Here is an 18224-nt window from a genome sequence, read left to right on the forward strand (position 1 = left end):
GATCAGAGTTTGAACTCGGGTCCTCCTGACTTCATGGCTGGTGCTCTATCCACCGTGCCACCTAGTTGCCCCAGGACCAAAATTTCAAGTGAAAGATTTGACTAAAATGAGCCTTATTATAGCAATGAGAAATAAGACAATTAGCTTAAATGAAATTGGTTTCTTTTTAGCCTCACCTAAGCGGGGTCTATCTAGGGACAGGAAATCTGACTCTTATTTTACTCTTTAAAGAAGGAGTAAGATAAATTAAAGGAATTTTCTTAGTAAAGAGAAAGAAATTAAAAGAACTGCAAGGAGTTGAGAGAAAATAGATTAAGGGGAGAAAGAGTAGAGTTAAAAGGCTAGAAAAAAAGAAAAGTAACAGAAGGAATGTTGGATCCTTAGGATTGATTCCCTAAATCCAGGGAAATGAGTATGGGGGAGAATCTCAATTTTGTGACAAATTAAAGTCGCACAATTGTTTTCTTCTTTGCTGTGAGGAGGATGGGCGCTCATATTTACCAGAGGACCCCGGTCGCTGTGGCAACCACACATCTGGGCCCTGGAATCCAGATGTGGTGTATCCAGAAGCCATAGCAGAGCGATGAGGCAAACATTGGGCGTCTTAGTACTGGCCCCCACAGCTGGGAAGGGGACAGGGGATTGGAGTGGGGAGGGGTGAGTTGGGAGATGGAGAAAGAACAGAAGTGAAAGGAAAGAACCAGAAAAGAATAAGGGAGATAGCACAAAGAAATAGACAGGGTGAAAAGGGATTTACTGAGAGAAAAAAGTAATTTAGGGGAAGAAAAGGGAAGAAGCAGAGAAAGGAAAATCTCTAGGAAGAATAGAGGAAACAGGTAAGAAAAGGAATGAAGGAGAATAGCAAATTCAAAGTGAGGAAAATACTGGAGAGGGGAAAATCAAAATATCAAGAAAAAGCAGGGAAAAGATATGAATTTATCAAGTGATGATGGACTAAAAGGAAAAAAGGCAGGAGGTGCTAGAAGAAGAGATAACTGCCATAGCAACAATCAATGTGGAGTGAGGAACTAAACAAGAGAAAGGACAGGATAGAAAGGGAAAGGAGGTGAGGGTGTGTGCATTACTGCTTCCCCCAGCCTGAAAGAAGAGAGTTGGTAGGGTCCAGCCTCCAAAAATGATGGAAACAGAAGAAAAACTGATAGAGATGTTCTGTGTTCATAGTGGGTTAACTTTTGTCCACCTCCAAATTGCCCCTCTCCTCCTCCATAGCTTTTGTCTCCAAAAAGACCCACTAACCCTGACCACTCCTTTCCAGGGCTATCACCCATTTGTCATCAACTAGTATAAAGTACTAATGACTGGGTGAGGGAACAGGAAGAAAGGAAATGTATTTAGGGAAAGGAAGAATGTTGGGCCTAAAGAAGTAAAAGGTGACAGGGAAGAAATGAAAAGGGGAAAAAAAAGAATATGAGGGACAAAGTATTTGGAAGAAAAAGGGCAAGGGGACAATGGGAAAGGGGGTGAAAAGCCAGAGAGGCCTTTCTGAGAAAAAAGAGATCTAGTTCCTGGGAGCCCCTGTTCCAGGTTGCCATGGTTACCCAATCTGTTTTCACCCCAAACATGTATTTTTTTGTTGGGGGAGATGATATAGAGGCAGAATTTGGTTGGACACATGAGGTCCTGTCCCTCCCCTGTAGACTTGGGCTCCAGTCCCGGGGTGGATCATGTCCAGTCTTACAGGCTTCCAGCCCAGCCCAGCCCAGCCTACAGGCTCTTTCTGACCTAGGATAATTCAGCATGGTCATGTCCCCAGAGGTGGTTCATAGGAACAACTGAATAGAATTTGGCCCTCTCCCATCAAACTTCTCTTTTTTCACTCTCAAATCCCCCCCTTTCCCAGCCAGGGCTGACAATGTATTTTGTACTACTCCAATTATTTCCCCCTCTCTACTCCTGGGGCTCCAACTCTCAAGTGCAAATCTACCCCACCCTACTCCGAATCTCACACACTACCCCCTAGTAGCCACTCCTTCCCAAGCACAGATCCCTCTGGCCTCTTTTAATTGTTTGTCTAGGCACAAAGGTTTGAGTGACTGTGGGAGGCAGGATCTATCCTAGTGTAGGGACCCAATGACTAGTCACAAGGGGTGGAGATATCCCAATTCCATCCTGTTTATACAAACAGTCCAGGATTGTGCATCCATCAGTTTGTCAGTTCTGAGGACACTTTCTTTTCCTTTCCCCACACCCTGTATTAGAGCTAGACATAGCTCATGGCAGGGGGGAGGAATGAGGATGACAGAAGGAGGTAGGTGATGACATTAGGTTTGAGATGATACACCCACCCCACCCCATATCCAGCTGTCTTTCTGTTTTTCTCTCTGCTTATGAATACACCCGCTGGAGTACTGAATACACTTTTCCCCTAAAGCCCAAATGAAAACCCAGGAAGGAAAGCACTATTCCTTCACTCCCTCTCAGTTGTTTATTTAATAATAAAAAAGAACACACAAACATCAATTACCTCTCAATCATCCCCTTTCCCCTTTTCCCCCCAATAATTTCCCCACAAAATGTAAAAACTTTAGTCCCACCTGGGGACTAACTTCCATCCCCAACACTGGAGAAATAGCAGAATAAAAGGTATGTGCAGGAGCCCACCCAAAAAAAAAAAAAAAAATGGAACTTTTGTACAGAAAAGGGAACTAGATAGAAGTTACAGTTCCACCCTCAAATAAGTGCCTTATAAATGTCAAACCCTGAAGTAGAGATTCTCATTCTCTAATCTCTCATTCTCAGCTTTCAGTCAATCCAAGTCAGAGCTGTTTAGGGATGACTAAGATAGAAGGGCTGATGAGGAGTTTGCCTAGAAGAGCTGGGTGTAGAAGGCAAAGGATTGCCTGAAGCATTGCCCGAAGGAGGAGGGGGCTGCTTTCGAAGGGAGGGGGGCACTGTGGAACTCTTGATGTGGATGACCCTGGTGTCCATGACCTCACATTCGATCTGCATCATCACCTCATAGTCCCCTGTATTTCCCCGGCCTGACAGGGTCTCTGTGGGAGGAGGGAGGGAGAGGATTAGATCAAATGTGAATAATGGAGAGAAAAGACAAAAAATGAGAAAGAGTTGACAACAGGATAAGCCTGTGTAGAGAGAGAAATGGAACAAAACAGGAGAAGGCACATGTATTGAGGCATGAAGATTAGGAAGAAAAGGAGAAAAAAAAAAAAAAAAAAGAGGGAAGAGAGATGAGTAATGATGCTTCTGTTACAGTCAGACTCAGGCTCCTCCTTTCTCCCAGTTATTGTCCTGCTCTGTTTTTTCCCCAAATGCTCCTCGTTTTTCCCTTAGAATTTCATGGTTGTCCAGTACTTATGATGCCCATTTCCCCCTCAAAATTGACTGCTCCATAGGATTAATCCATTAAGCCCCCTGATTCTGAAGTTTATCACTGTCACCCTGTCCCACTAAAGAAAAAAAAGAATTACCATTGGGGGTCATGGCTGGCATCACCAAAGACATCTTTGGACGAGAAGTTTTGTTGTGGCTGATTGCAGGGAGCAATAGGTGATCCTAGAGAATCATAATCATTTATAGACATTTATTAAATATGTGCTGAGCAAATGAGAAAGGAATAGTCAGGGGTTGGATATAATGTCTGTTCCCTCTTTCGTTTGCTTCCCTTTGCTCCTTGCCCTTTTCCCCAGAGGCCCTGTCAAACCAGTGGAGTGAGTACAGAAAACTGAACATGGTGATAATGCAGACAGTGTGAGACCATAAGTAGTTGCCCCACACTGAGAATTCTTATGCCCTGGTCCTGCTCCCTCTTCCATTTATGACACTGACTAGATCAAGGATGAGAAGCTCACCCTTCGGAAGGAGACAACATAAAATGTGTCTTCCCGACGGTCAATGGCATCTAGGAACTCTGGCTGTGGATGCCTGGGGTGATGATACAGCTGCAGCTGCCCCACGGAGTCCCTGGTGAGAGTGGAGAAAGCACTGGGAATGACCGAAGGACATCCCAGCACAACATTCAAATTCCATCCAAGAGGAAAGGAGTAGGCACATAGCAGCTCCCAGTTACCTTTCAGGGGGACCAGAGGGTCGAGGAGGGACTGACCAGGCTGGAGGTGGTTTCTTCCATTGGTGAAATTTCTGCAAAAAAAGGAAATTAAGGATATAGAGAAAGGGGAGAAACAGCAGCAGCCCTAAAGTAGCCCTTGGAAGCTGTTACCACATAGTCCACACTCAAAAGTCAAAACTCCAGTTCAAAGTTCCTCACCATTCAAACCCTACTCTCATCTCTCCCATTCCTTTTCTACCCCATAGGAACCCTAGGTTCTCCCCAACCGGTTTTCTAAACCACTACTGCTCAGCCCACTAAAATCTCTATCAATATATCCATTTCCTACCTGTTTTTCTCTAATTTTACGGAGCTGAGAACTCCTCTTTCTTCCACTTTGGTGTCGCTGGACCCAGCCACTAAGTTCATCTGCAAGCCTAGGAGAAGTGAGCCAGGGGACAAATCAGCTACCACTCCCTGACCCTCTCTTGGAGTAAGTGTCCCCGAGAGCTTATCCTACACTAGCATGGTGCACACATGCAAAAGTCCAAACTACAGAGTGCAGAAGTCTAGAAAAGAGGATCAACTTTTGAAAAGGCCAATGAAGAATTTAAATCTGGGAATGATGGGGATGGGCACATGATCTCTCAATACAGGAGAGTCTATCATCAAATTCTATCAGGCAGAAAAGAAAGTAATGAACACCCTCAAGGGGACCTTTAACACACCATGAAGGATTCCCCTTACCGGAGAGACTCAGTCCGGTTGAAGTGGCGACAGTCAGAAGAGAGGAAAAACTGGTCTAAATCTCTCAGAAATAGCTCCTTGGCTCCCTTGGAAAAGGTTGTTAGATTCCTAGAGTAGAGCAAAGAAGACATACACAGCTAGAGCCTGCCACAATCTCACTTTCAACAAAAGAGATGGGGGATAAGGAGAAGGAAAAGAGGCAGAAAGGGGAAAGACTAACATTCAAGAAGAGATGAGTAGCTCTGGGTAAGACAGCTTTCATCCCCACTAAGTAGAGAGGGTTTCAATCAATCAACAAATACTAAGCTTTGAGATAAAGTGGGAATAGAAAGTAAAAAATGAAAGTCTTTACTTTCCAAGAGCTCACAGTCATTTGGTAGTGACATGTATCTACAAAAGCATATATGAAATAAATACAGGCAAATTTTCAGGAGAAAAAGAAGGAGGGGATCAAGAAAAATAAAATGGTACTTGAAATGAATTGGGAGAAAAAGTAAACACTGAAGATATATACTGAAGATGGAGATGAGAGAGGAGTATATTCCAGGCATTCCAGTGAAAAGTGTCTTGTTCTCATCTTACTTGAAATATGGCTGGCCTGCAGCAGATCTGGGCTGTGATTCTTTGTGGCCTAGTGGTATGCCCTGGGTGTCCTGCCCGGTAACTACCCCTTGCTCTGAGAACTCTAGGAGGTGCCTCTGGGGCCAAGATTCTTCCCTGCCCATCTGAGGTGAGGCTGGAGCTGGAGGTACTTCATTGATGCTAAGGAAGATGAGAAAACCAAAATAATAATGATAATGATGATGATGATGATGATGATGATGATGACAATAATGCATATTTATATAGCACCTGAAGATTTATCAACTGTTTTCCTTATAGTAAACCTGTGGAGTTAGGAGCATAAATGTTATTATTCATATCTGAGATATAACAAAACTCAAGAATCACAGAAGTTAAATGAATTGGTCACAATCACAAAACTAGGAAGTAACAAACCAGATTAGAATCCAAGCCTGGGGTGGGGAATATTTAGTTAGGGAAAGGATCCACTATCCCACTGACCAGTCAATCCCTCCTGTTATATATCTATCCCAGGTTACAGCAGATCTGAGAGCCATGATGATCTATATCATTAAACTTGGAAGGGACAGACAGAAGATGAGTACTATCTGGTGAGAGTAGAGAGATGACTGGAATATAGAAGGTCATCGTAGCACAATATTCACATTTCATCCAAGAGGATGCAAAGGCCTTCCCTTAGTGAAAAGGGTAGGTGCATGGCAACATGGAAAGAAGAACATTCTTGCACAAGCAAGAAGTAATCGACAGCTATGCCTGATACTCCTATTTATTTAATTAAATCCAATTGAATGTAATTAAGTTCAGCAAACACTCTTTAAGCACTTATCATATATATATGTACATGTATATACATACATATATGTATATATGTATGTATACGTATATACATGTGTGTGTGTGTATATATATATATATATATCAAGCACTATGTTACATGCTAAGGATGAAAGGGCAAACAGGAAAGCAATCCCTGCCCTCAAGGAGCTTACAGTCTATAGTGAGGAAATCTATCTATAGATACATCAATTTAAGATATATACAAAGCAGTTTCAGAGATAAGAAGGGATGGAGAAGGGGCAAAGAGGGAGTGACTAGAAAGATATGGAGGTGGGAGATGAAACACGGCATACTCAATCATCCCTTTGGTTAAAGGAGGGAAGGATAGAAAAGATAAAAGAAACAGTGGAACTCCAGCTGTGAAGGGCTTTGAATGCTAAACTGAGTCTATGTGTTATTTTAGAAGCAAAAGGAGCCCCTGGAGCTTCCTAAGTATGTGAAAGATGAATGAAAGGGTCAAAAGAAGCTTCTAACGGGGATAGGATGGGCTCTGCCCCAAGGCAAGGAAAATGGGAAGCCTCAATCCTTTCACCTTGTTCAAGTGTAGGGAATACAAAGTGAAGGGGAAATAGGACCTTACCTGACAGGCCCAAAGTTGAAGGCAATGAAGAGGAGGAAGACCATGACACAGATGACCTTCCTGTTCCCAGACCCAAACTTAAGCTCACTGTTCTAGAAGGGCAGAAGATAAAGAAGATAGAGTGAGTCACCCTGAGGGTCCTCTCTGTCATCAGGCTCCCTTGGGTCTCAGAGCCCTCACCTCTGCCAGCAGCCCCTCAAGCCGTCGTCGGAGAGCTGCATTCTCACGGCGGAGCTGCTGGTTGTCTGAAAGGACCACTTGAAGTCGGGCCTCCAGCCCCTGCAGGTATTCCTTCTTCTTCCGCCGGGACTGACAGGCTGACTCACGGTTCTTGATCATCCGCTGCTGACGCTTCAGCACCTTTGCCTGAAAGTGGTGTGTGTGTGTGTGTGTGTGTGTGTGTGTGTGTGTGTGTGTGTGTAAAAGTCAGGGATCTTCCCTTCTCAAGAGACCTCCAGTCCTGCTCCCAAGTCCAGAGAGCAGACCCTTCCAGGACTTCTAACCAACTTACTTTTTGGCTTCCCTATCCTGGCAACCAGGAGGGGAGTTTCTCTTCCCTCTCCTGATCTATCTGGAAGAAGCTTTCTCATAATTTCCCCTTGTTCTGGTGAAGTGGTTGTAGTGCTCGGGATGGGGTCAGGAAGACATCTTCCTGAGTTCAAATCTCACCTCAGAAATTACTAGCTGTGTGGCCCTGGGAAAATCACTTGACCCTATATGCCTCAGTTTGCTCATCTGTAAAATGAGCTGAAAAAGGAAATAATAATCCTCTCCAGTTATCTTTCCCAAGAAAACCTCAAATCAGGTTACAAAGAGTTGGGACATGACTGAATAACCCCCAGTAAGAAAAATTCTTACTGTTGCTCCAGTTTTTCTCTTTCTTCAGTTAGAAAAAGGGAATTTAATTTCCCTTATGAATTCCTCCTCAAGGTAAAAAGTTCAACCCTATTATATAGTGTAAGGTTTTTCTTTTCAGCCCATCTTTTCAGCCTCAGAACCACTACTGAGTACAAGCCCTCTATTTGACAGCCCTGCCTTCCCTGCCTCTGCATCCTTAAGCCAGGACTCCATCCTTTCGGGCCCTATTCTCCCATTCCCCTCCTGTTATCTCTTATCTCTTTCCTATTCTGTGTCTCATCTCCAACTTTTTCAACTTCTTTTTCTTATGAGAGGTTCCTCCCTAATCTGTCACCCTCGTTTTCCCCTAAAACTTACATCCACTTCTGGAAGACATGGAGTCCCAAGCATGGGAGCTGGAACAATGCTCTTCCTCTCCAATCTGGGAGTGGAGGGGGCTGACCCCTCCCCTATAGGTGGTTGTACTTGTACAGGTCCCTGGAAAAGGACTACAGAAGATCCAGATGAGACTAGAGAGAGAGAGAAATAAAGAATATAGTGAGGTAGGCAGCCTGTATATTTTGGGCATTTCTAGTTCAGAGATTCAAGAAATGGTGGTCTTCCTGGATCCAGTCCTACGTCCTTTCTTTCATACCTGGTGGAGGCTGGCCTAGTGGCTGCAATACAACTGTAGTACTAGGAGGTGAATTTCGGAGGCACAATGGGACATTTGTCACCATAACAGGTTTTGGTGGCAATGGTGGCTTATGGTGGGGTAGGGCCTTTCCTGGGGAAGGGACAGAGAGCAGAGTTATCTGGAGGGCAGGTTTTTTACAGTGGGGAAATTCAGGAGGTAGGATGGACATTACCTGAGGGACCTTCAGGGTTAGGACCCACATTAATCTGAGCTGATCCAAATGGGGAAGTTAGGACATCTCCTAGAAGGCAGAGTTGAGGGGCTGGTGATTCTTTTTTTAATCCTAGTGACTCCTCTTCTACAAAGGGCTGTAGAGAATGCAGAATACAGATAAAAAGGGAGGGGAAAAAAGTAGGAGAGAGAGGAAAAAGGAGGTATTCTGGTTGGAGAAAAAATTCTTATCCTTGGGGGAAGGGTGACAATAGTAAAATGGTTGGGAAGAAAGTAAGACGTGAGGCTTACCTTACTGGGGAATTCTTCGGAGAGCAATGAGGTCTCTGAGCTAAGAGAGGAAGAAGATGAGATGGATTCTGTCTTGGTCTGTATATCTGCAAGGTGGGAGAAGAAAGGTTTGGGAGAAGGGGTGGTGTGATTGGACCTATATGGTAGGAAAATTACTTTGGTGGCTGTGTAGAGAATAGATTGGAATAGACTGAGAATTTGCAATTATTTCAATAGTCAATGTGTGAAATGAAGAGAGTCTTTACAGAGAAATGATCATATGAATAGAGAGAAGTAAAGATACTGTGAGATGCATATAAGATACTATGAGAAAAGAAAAGATAAGACTGACTGGATATATAGAGTGAGAGACAATTACACCTTCAAAATATCTTATAACCATACCTTTCTATTCCCATTACTTTAACTCTAATTGAAGTCCTCATCACCTTTAATCCTAGAATATAATAACCTAACTGGTCTTTCTGCCTTTAGCCTCTTCATTTTCCCCACCTTTCCCAAACTCCTAAAATAAAATCCACTCAATTCTTCACCATTACTATAACAACTTTCTTTAAACATTGCTTTCTTCTTTGATCAAAATCTTTCTACTGTTTGCCACTATCTAAAAAATAAAGTAATAACAATAACAGCTTGGATTTACACAGTACTTTATGGCTATACAATTTTTTTCACTATATTATCTCTCATCATGCCAATCTGGGCCCTTCACAATTCAGTTCAAATCTATAAATATTTTAAGGTCACAACCTACTTACTCAATTTTATCTCCTGCAAGTTATCAGTTCAAAGCCTATATTCCAAACCAGGCTAATGCCTCATTGTTTCAAGAACTCTGTCCATTCAAACTTCTGCTCCTTTAATAATACTGCATTCTTCAACTAGAACATCCTACTCTTTCTTCCCTACCTGCTCCAAATTTTCCTTTATTTTCCAGGATCCAGACTAAATTTTATCTCTTCCATTGACATTTTTCCTTGCAAATACACTTGCAATAAGGGGGCTTTCTTCTTAACCCTTATAACCCTCCTAATTATGGCACTTAATAATAGATCCTATGTAGTATTATTACTTCAGTGTATATTTTTCCTTGACTAATCCAGTCATGCTGCAACTACTTAGGCCATCACTTAATCTGCTTCCCATTAACCTCTAGACTGGTTTTTGTGCAGACATCAATGTTATACCATGCCACACTCCACATCATGTTTCAGATCCCCTTTTTGTTTCATCTTCCTCCATCAGAATATAAGCTCCTTGAAGGCAGCAACTGTCTTGTTTGCTGGTCCTTATATCTCCCAAATCTAGCAGATAAAAAACTGCCAAGCACTTAATAAATGTTCTATTTTCTCCTTTTCTAAAATACTGTAAATTCTTTGAGGACAGGGAGGGGTTATCACACACTTTCTATAGTACAAGGCACACATTAAGCCCTCCATTAATATTTTTTGAATAATCAACCATGAAGGAGACAATACAACTCACTTAAGAACACCTGCAAAATAGTATACAAATGGAATCTGTAAAAGCTGAAGGAATGCAAAGTCAGATGACATTCATTACCTGACTGAATATTTGGAATATGGATTAGGGAAGGGAGAACAGGGACATCTATATCTCTCTGCTCATTTTCCCAAACACAGCCCTAGACTTTAATCTCCCCTCCCTGATGATGATCTCTTTCCCAGTTATCCTCTTATTTCTTCCTTGCCATTATACAATGAGAGTCTAAAGAGGGGTAAGAAAAACCAATGACTACCTGAGGGGTCATCTGGGGTGAAGCCCACACTAATCTGGACAGCTCCAAATGAAGGTTTCAGAACTTTCCCCAAAAGGCAGTGTGGAGAGCTAGGAGATTCTATCTTCACACCAAGTACCTCTTCCCCCACAGAAACCTACAGGAAGTGGAAGGAAAGAAAGAATAAATCAGATAATAGAAGAGGTGGGGAAGAAGGTTCTACTACTAAGGGTGAAAAGCTCACAAATAATGTGTGAATGAAATTAAGAAGACTGTTTTCCATCTAGAGTAGAAGGAAAATGAAATTCTCACCTGGCCAAGGGGCTCCGTGAACAGAAGTGAAGACTCAAAGCTGAGAGAAGGGGAAGAAGGTTCTGACTTCACCTGTAGGTCTGGAAGTGAGGGGTGTGTGGGAGGGTGATGAATAAGAAAGAAATATCTAAAAGGAGATTGGGAAAGTGGAGGGGAGGTAGAGTCTTTAGAGGAATGACCTTGGAAGCCTCAGGGTAAGGGGTACACAGAGGTATCTGAAAAAATGGAGGAAAACATAACAATTTCTGGTTACTCCCAAAAAGACATGTTTTGGGAAGAAATGGAATGTGGAAGAGTAGTTGGAAAGCAGATTTCTAAATTTGGGAGATAATTAAACAGGGAATATGAGGAAGATGGGGTACAAATTATCCTTCACCTGGGAAGATAGGCAGTGGGTCCCATGGGGGTTCAGGAGAGGTGATGTTCATATTCATGTCCATGGAGCCGCTATCAAACTGTGTGAGATGAGAGGAAAAGGCATGAGAAAGGAATATCCAGCAAGATGAGTTCTGCTCCAGGACTGAAAGTCTAACTCCCAGAGGTGTTAGGACAGGCGAGGGGGGTGACAGAATATGTGTAGTCTTGGGCTAATTACTGCCTCTCCCTTGGCCTCAGCTTCTGCTCTATAAAATGAGGCTGGACCAGACCCCTACGGTCCCCCCCATCCTGACATTTGTGGTTCTTAAAATTACCGGGACATCCTGCTCCAGACATCTGAAGAGCTGAACTTGATCCTCAGTCACTTCATCAAGGCAATTATAGAGAGTGCGGTCTGTAAGGATGATGGGACAAACATCAGTCTTAGTGATATCCTCTACATCATTTGCCCCCCATTCCCATCATGGTAGAATCCAAAGGACTCAAAGCCCTCTCCCACAGAAGTGGTGTATCTCAATCTCCCTAGCCCTGGACACCTTCCCCACAGAGGGAGGGGGTTCCTCAAACATTCACGTGGAAAAAAGTGCACTGGAACAGTTCAACGGCTCCCCCGACGGGCACCCCACAAGGAGGACAACATGTAGGGGGAAAGTACCCACCCCGTTTCCGCCCCTAAATAGTTCAGCCCAGAAACCACGCCCCACCCAGCTTCCCGTAGATGGTAGATTCCTTAATGGCATTCCTCATGTTAGCCCTTTGTCCCCTCCTCAAAATCCCCTCTGGGAACTGCACGCTGCAGCCTCCTCCACCTCCCAAGCCCCTTCCCCGCGGACCCCAATCCTCAGCGCTGAGCAGGTTGTCGGCGAAGAAACGAGTCGGATCGGCGATTTCGCTGAGCAGCAGCAGTTCTGCCGCCATTTTCCCCCGCCCCCCCCAACCCGGAGCCGGCTCGAAGCCCCACCCTCTTTCACCAATATAGACCAATCACAACACAATTATGACCCTTTCTTCCCCGGAAGTCAATTTGACTAATAAAATGTTTCAATGCTTAGTGGAGCCAATAGGAGCGAGGCTCTTGTGTCTCTGGGGTAATAGGAACTATACAGGGGGAAAAAAAAAACTAGATGGGGAAGCCTAAGTGGCATGTCGTGCATGAGTAGCATCCTTCAAGAGTAAGAACCTCATTGGAGCAAATATTTTGAGATATATAGCTAGGTCATCTTGGGAATTGTAGTGACCTTCTCCCCAACTCCTTTAGCCTTAGAGAAGATGCAGGAAACCGCAAGGAATTTGGGGTTTGGGATTCCAATTTCTTGACTACCAGGTGTCACACGTGCCTGGATTTTGTGAAAGTTGTAGTTTTCGGGAGTTAAGAGGTCGTTTCCTCCTTGGTTATTTTTTATCTCTTGGTTTCTCTCACAAATAATGTGTAAAAAATCTTTTTTTAAAAATTTCCTCCTCCTCTTCCTCTCCCCCCCCCCTTCCTCCTTTTTTTTCAAAATTCATTGTTGGAAGGAACTTCATAAGGCAGAAAATTCTTATCTGAATTAGAATCGAATAAGAATCTGCAAGCTTGGCTTGCAGACCTAAAGGAATATGGCGAGGCGGAGGGTGGGGGTGGGGGGAGAAGTGGAGCGGAAAAGAGGGTGTTGGTTCTCTACTGGTGACTCGGCTTCCTTCAAATCTCAATTAAAATTCCACCTTCTGCAAAAAGTTTTTCTTTGTGCTCATTAATGCTGGTCTCTCTCAATGAGATTATCTTTAATTAGCCTCGCTTGTAAATTACTGTCTCTGCATTAAAATGTAAGCTTGAGAACAAAAAAAATGTTTTTGCCTTTGTATCTCTACTTATTGAAATGCCTTACACATGTTAAATGCTTGTGGACGGACCTATCCTTTCTAGCCCTGAGTATGGTTGAATGTAGTCTCTGAGGTGCCTTCTAATTCTGAATCTTTATGATAATTCTCAAAACAGCCTGGACTACTTCTGGACAGCTCTGATTTTGAAAATGTTTACTTACGTTGAACTAAAATCTACTTCTCAACAATTTTCACCTATTGCCCCGTAATTGTGCACTCTGAAATCAATAGTTGCTCCTCTTGATTGCTCTTTAGATACTTGAAGAGAACTATTACAATCCCTTCAGTGTTCTTCTCACATTGATTCTTCTGTATGTACTACTCACCCCGTCTCTACTGTGGGCTTCCCTCTCCCTCCTCCTCCCCCTTCTGGCTTTAGGCTTGCTATCCCTCCAGGGTGATTCTTCCTAAATTTTTAGCCGTTATCCAATTATATAAATACTTACTGGGGGCCCATTTTTGTGCAAGGACAAGTTTATAGTCAAAATGAACTTTATACAAAGGGAAATGAGATGCAGTTGAGAGTAAAGACTAGAGCTTATACTTATAAGCAAATCAAGACCTTAAGAAAATTAGAATAGAAGATAACACCAAGTGATTAAGTATTATTGTTGTGTTTGTAGTTGTTTTGTCCTACAGGAAGGTGATACCTTGACATGCAAGTGAATTGGATTTAAGTGAGGGAGGGATGTGCAAGGGTCACCTGCCTCACCGCTCCAAAGCCATCTGGGTCCAATGACTAGATAAGAATCAGAACAACTTCAGATGGCTCTGGATGCAATGAGAGACCTTGGCCTTTTTAAGGTAAGGCCTTCAACAGGTCTCAGTTTGAAGCGGCACCCAGTCAGTGGTTAAGGCCAGATAGCAACTGTCAACAAAGAATCTCCTCTTTTGCTTGTTTAAAAAAAAAAAAAAATCTAAAAATCTGGAAGGGGAACTTATCGGAATTTATGGTACGTCCTGAAATTATGACTTACTAAATGTTTCTCCCCACCTTGTCTTTGTTTCCCTGATAGTTGGAGTTCTATACAATTCTCTGGAATTAATTGCTGGAGTCTAGATGTTTTGAGACAAGAGTCCAATTCATCTGGCTGGCTATGGCTAGTATGACTTTGCTAGTCCAAATTCTCCACTATTAAAATATTAAAAAATTAAATTAAAATAAAAAAATATAAAAATTACTTTCTTCAGCATTGCTGGCAAAGGTTATAATATAGACTGACAATTTGAATAATACTTCACTGGCATTTTCTCTGTGTTAAGAGAAATCAAAGAAGGTTCCACCCCATTTTGTGGACCTCTTGTGGTAAACAAAGGAGGCCATGGAAAAAAAGTGGCTCAAGATGAGCAGGGATGAATGGTTGTGATCAGCACCATTGGGTAGGAAATACCAAATCAATGAGATTATAGATTCTCTTGAATATATATAAGGTTCTTTGGATAGACTGACAACAAAACAAAAAAAAATGACAATTTCTGGAAGCTTTACTGCATGTTTACAGATAAAGAACTAAAAGATAATTTGAGGAGAGAGAATTAACAACTAAAGAGAATTTTTAAAAAGGCTTTATGTCAGACATGGCACCTAAGACTGCTCCTTATATCAAGTTAGTTATTCTAAGAGCTAAAGAGGGAACACATTCCAGTTTTAAGAAACAGATATCCTGTGTGAAGAGACAGAGGCATGAAAAGACATGTTAAGTTCAAAAACTTGTTAATAGGCCAGTTTTGCTGGAATGTAGAGTTCAAGGAGAATAATAAAAATATAAAGTCCATAAATGTTAGTGAAGGCAGATTTTCAAAGGATTTAAACATCAAAGCTAAAGAGTTTGTTCTTTCTCCTAGGGACTGCTAAGGGAACAACTGCAGATATTTTATGCAAGGCTGTGTGGTCAGATCTGTGTTGATCAAGAATAGGGAGCCTGAGAAACAGTGATATAACCATTGTAAAAAGTATGATGAACAATTAAGGGAAAATATAGGATTGTAGTAGAACAGTGAGGTTTCAGGTGAGATCAGAGTAGATAATATAAATTTGCAGTAGGTTCAGTCTCTGAATTTAATATTGACTGGAAGACAAGACAGGTAATGAAATGAATTCTGGCCATGGAGTAGCAAATCAGAAGTGGCTATGATTCAAGTAGAAAATAGTAGTATATTATTGAACTGGCCAATCATAGGCTCAAGATTGTGAAGAGAGAAAAATGAAACCAGAACACAGAAAAAAGGGAAGGAATGGAAGCTGAAAGGGGAAATAGTATTTCTCCAGGCCAGCAAATCAGAAGATGGAATATGAAATTAAATCCAATAAGCCTTTTCTCTTCTAAATTCATGTGACTCCAAAGTCTTTTTTCTATTAGCACAGACCACAAATTACATCAGTTTCTTTTTTCTGTTTTAAGTTCTGATTTTTAATTAGCCAAACATCTTTCGAAGACCCCGAGCCAGCCCTGCATCCTGTTCTCTCCCCCTAATCACCACCCTCCCCAACTCCTCTCTGGCAGCCCGGTTTCCTGGTTCTACCTCCAGCACCCTCCGTAGATCATCAGCAGCTCCATCCAGTTCCCCAAAGGCAGCCCGGGCTACTCCCCTTCTGTATAGTGCCTTCACATGTCTTGGGTCTCGTTCTAGTACTCGGTCACAGCTCTGAGCTGCCAAGGTAGGCTGTCCTAGTTGCAGCTGACAGGCAGCTAGATTGGCATGAAGGATGGTTCTGTCTGGAGGGCCAGGTGGGGGTAGAGTCATCAACAGCCGTAGAGCTCGGCTATAGCATCTAGCAGCTGCCTCAGGGTTCCCGGCTCTGAATAATTCTGTGCCCCTAGCTCGCTCTTCTGAAGCTAACTCTTCTTTCTCCCTAACTGACAACTCCCAAGAGTCCTTGCCCATGGTGAAAGAGGCCAGGGTGATCAGGGCAGGGGGCTCAGCTCCACCAGGGAGCAAGAGCTCTGCCTGTTCACCTGAACACATGGTTTCCAGGCATTTCTCCAACACCTCTCCCCAGAGACTGTCTCTCCAGGGCCCTGATCCCACAGTTAGTTCTGTCCAGCCTTCAGGCAGACCTACTCCAGGGGGAAGCCCAGATACTAGAACCTGGCACTGGGAGCCCCCCTTGGGTTTGTCCAAACCTTGGCCCTGGACCATGATCCTCTTGACAAAGCTCCCATCAGGGCAATGCCAGAGAATAGGAGACTGGAGTGGCTCTGCAATCTCATTGCTGGATCGGCAATGCTCCAGAGGATCTCCTCTCATACCAGCAGGAGCTCTGTCAAGCCCTTGAGGATCCTCTGTTTGAGGAATCAGTGGGTCCGAGTCTGCAGCGGAGAGGGCTTCAGCAGGCAGGGCTCCAGAATCCAGGGCCAAGTCTTCTCTGGAGCTGTCAAGCCCCTGCTGAACTTCCTGCTGTTGAAGAATGTCTTTCTCTCCTAGTAGAGTGCTTGAGGCCAACTTCAATGAGCTCTGGCTCTTCTTCTCCATCTTGGATAGGGATTCCAGATTGAGGGATTGAGGAGTACTCTTTAGGGCCTCGGTCTCAGATCTGCACCTAAAAAAGAAAATCAGAGTCATGAATGAATTCAGAATACGCTCTTATGCCTCCTTCTGCGTCATGGGCATCTTTTTTTTCCCCCCTCCCCAAAATCTTCTGCTTGTACTATCTCCTGGTCCTCTGAAATAAACAGGTTCACACTTGTTCAGCCTGCCTCCGACAGCTTGGAACTACAAGTCCCAGAATTCTCTACGATGACAGTAGCTCGTCCGCTAACGGCGTGCCGGAAAGTCCAAAAGTTGAAGGAAAAAATCAAAATGATCTAGCCTAGGAGAAAGCCGGGGATGCTGGGCGTCCCACGCAACAAGAGTCTCTGCCAAGCGATTTCCATTAGGGTCTCACCTTTAGGAAGGATGTAGAGAACTGTTGACACCGCCAGTTTCCTTCCTCCCCCCCCACCCCCCCGCCAGGTTGCTCACCTAAGTGGCCTCCTGGTAACCAATCCAGGATGGGCAAATCTTTCCGTGGTTACATCATGGACATTTACGTCATTTCCTTCCCAACCGGGAGCAATTTAGACCAGCATTATCGATCACATTTCACCGGAAGCCCGGAGAGGGGGAGGGGCCAACAATTCAATCTCTAGAGTTACAAGTTTTCAATATACAGCTGAATGAGGGAAGAAATGACTTATTTCTTGAGATCATGGGCTCTGGGTCTCTCCTGTTCTGTCCGGATCCTACCACCGGGGGCAGCCAGGGTTCTTACCGTTGCCGGTCTTCAGAGTACCGCTGGATATGGCCAGCCATGTTTTTGAGAAGAGTCAGGAGCCAAAGGAGCGGGAAAGAGAAGGCAGCTTTATTGCCAATCTGTTACATGTTCAGGAACTCCACTGTCTGCCTCTCCTCCTGCCTCCTTTTTTAGCTCTCATGAGCCAAAAGAACTGTAGCCAAGTTAAAGCTGGGGAGGGGTCTCCTCAGATCTTTGTGCTCACTCCTGCGCATTCATCATAGGTCCAAGTATTCTCAGGCGTGACAGCAAACACTCTGAGGTCCTCAGCAACGGTCAACAATCGTAGTCTCAGTTTAATGGAAACCAGCCCCTGAGTACATACACAATGGAATCTAAGCACTACCCATCCTTACTCAGCGCTGCTATCCATCAACCGGATAAGTTGACCCTGCACTAACCCAGCTTGCTATTTTCCCATTTTCTGAGGCTAAACCTTCAACAAGGCCCCTACCACTGTTTCTGGTTCTGAACCGTCTACCTATGCACACAGCCCCATTGGAGTTCTGCCCAGTCAATGGGCCCTTCCTTAGCACAGTGCCTGGCCCATAAAAGGAACTGAATAAATTCAAGTTAGATGATTAACTCCTAATGAGGGGGCGCGAAGGAGAAGCATGTATGTAAAAGCTTAATTCAAGGAGGAGGATGTATTTAAAGTCTTCACACCTCTAGTCCCCAGTCCTACCCAGCACCTTTTCATCTAGCATTGGTGGGGTCATACCAATCCCATCATCGGGTTTAGAGACAAATGAGCTCCTAGAGATCATCTAGTCATGGGCTTTTAGAATAGATTGTGCCTAGCACGATTACTTAATAAATGTTGATTTGATTGGTTAGGGACCTAGTCCAACTTTAAATATGAGAAAACTGAGGCCCAGAGGGGAAAAAGGA

At 43.6% G+C, this 18224-nt stretch overlaps 2 protein-coding genes across 5 annotated transcripts; both read right to left on the reverse strand.

The window, feature by feature from the left end:
* Nucleotides 1-2427: 2427 nt before the first annotated feature.
* On the reverse strand, nt 2428-12148 carry ATF6B (activating transcription factor 6 beta). 3 transcript variants are annotated; one of them, XM_051996313.1, is made up of 18 exons: nt 12034-12148; nt 11515-11594; nt 11199-11277; nt 10823-10902; nt 10532-10667; nt 8773-8858; nt 8483-8618; nt 8269-8400; nt 7992-8143; nt 6957-7142; nt 6777-6868; nt 5357-5536; nt 4775-4882; nt 4377-4464; nt 4049-4119; nt 3831-3942; nt 3450-3534; nt 2428-3014 (listed from the first exon to the last, which is right to left on the reverse strand). In XM_051996313.1, exons 1-18 carry the CDS (start codon nt 12116-12118, stop codon nt 2788-2790), a joined length of 2115 nt encoding a protein of 704 aa, XP_051852273.1. In that variant the 5' UTR covers nt 12119-12148; the 3' UTR covers nt 2428-2787. The 3 variants fall into 3 exon arrangements, with proteins under 3 accessions (XP_051852273.1, XP_051852274.1, XP_051852275.1); XM_051996314.1 differs by lacking the exon at nt 12034-12148 and having other exon boundaries at nt 10823-10949; XM_051996315.1 differs by lacking the exons at nt 10532-10667; nt 10823-10902.
* Nucleotides 12149-15442: 3294 nt separating this feature from the next.
* On the reverse strand, nt 15443-17815 carry FKBPL (FKBP prolyl isomerase like). 2 transcript variants are annotated; one of them, XM_051996320.1, is made up of 2 exons: nt 17313-17815; nt 15443-16601 (listed from the first exon to the last, which is right to left on the reverse strand). In XM_051996320.1, the coding sequence occupies exons 1-2, from the start codon at nt 17351-17353 to the stop codon at nt 15476-15478; spliced, it is 1167 nt and encodes a 388-aa protein (XP_051852280.1). In that variant the 5' UTR covers nt 17354-17815; the 3' UTR covers nt 15443-15475. The 2 variants fall into 2 exon arrangements, with proteins under 2 accessions (XP_051852280.1, XP_051852281.1); XM_051996321.1 differs by lacking the exon at nt 17313-17815 and adding an exon at nt 16947-17033.
* Nucleotides 17816-18224: the final 409 nt, after the last annotated feature.

This window comes from Antechinus flavipes, chromosome 4, assembly GCF_016432865.1.
Source record: "Antechinus flavipes isolate AdamAnt ecotype Samford, QLD, Australia chromosome 4, AdamAnt_v2, whole genome shotgun sequence".
In the NCBI taxonomy this organism is placed as follows: Eukaryota; Metazoa; Chordata; class Mammalia; order Dasyuromorphia; family Dasyuridae; genus Antechinus; species Antechinus flavipes.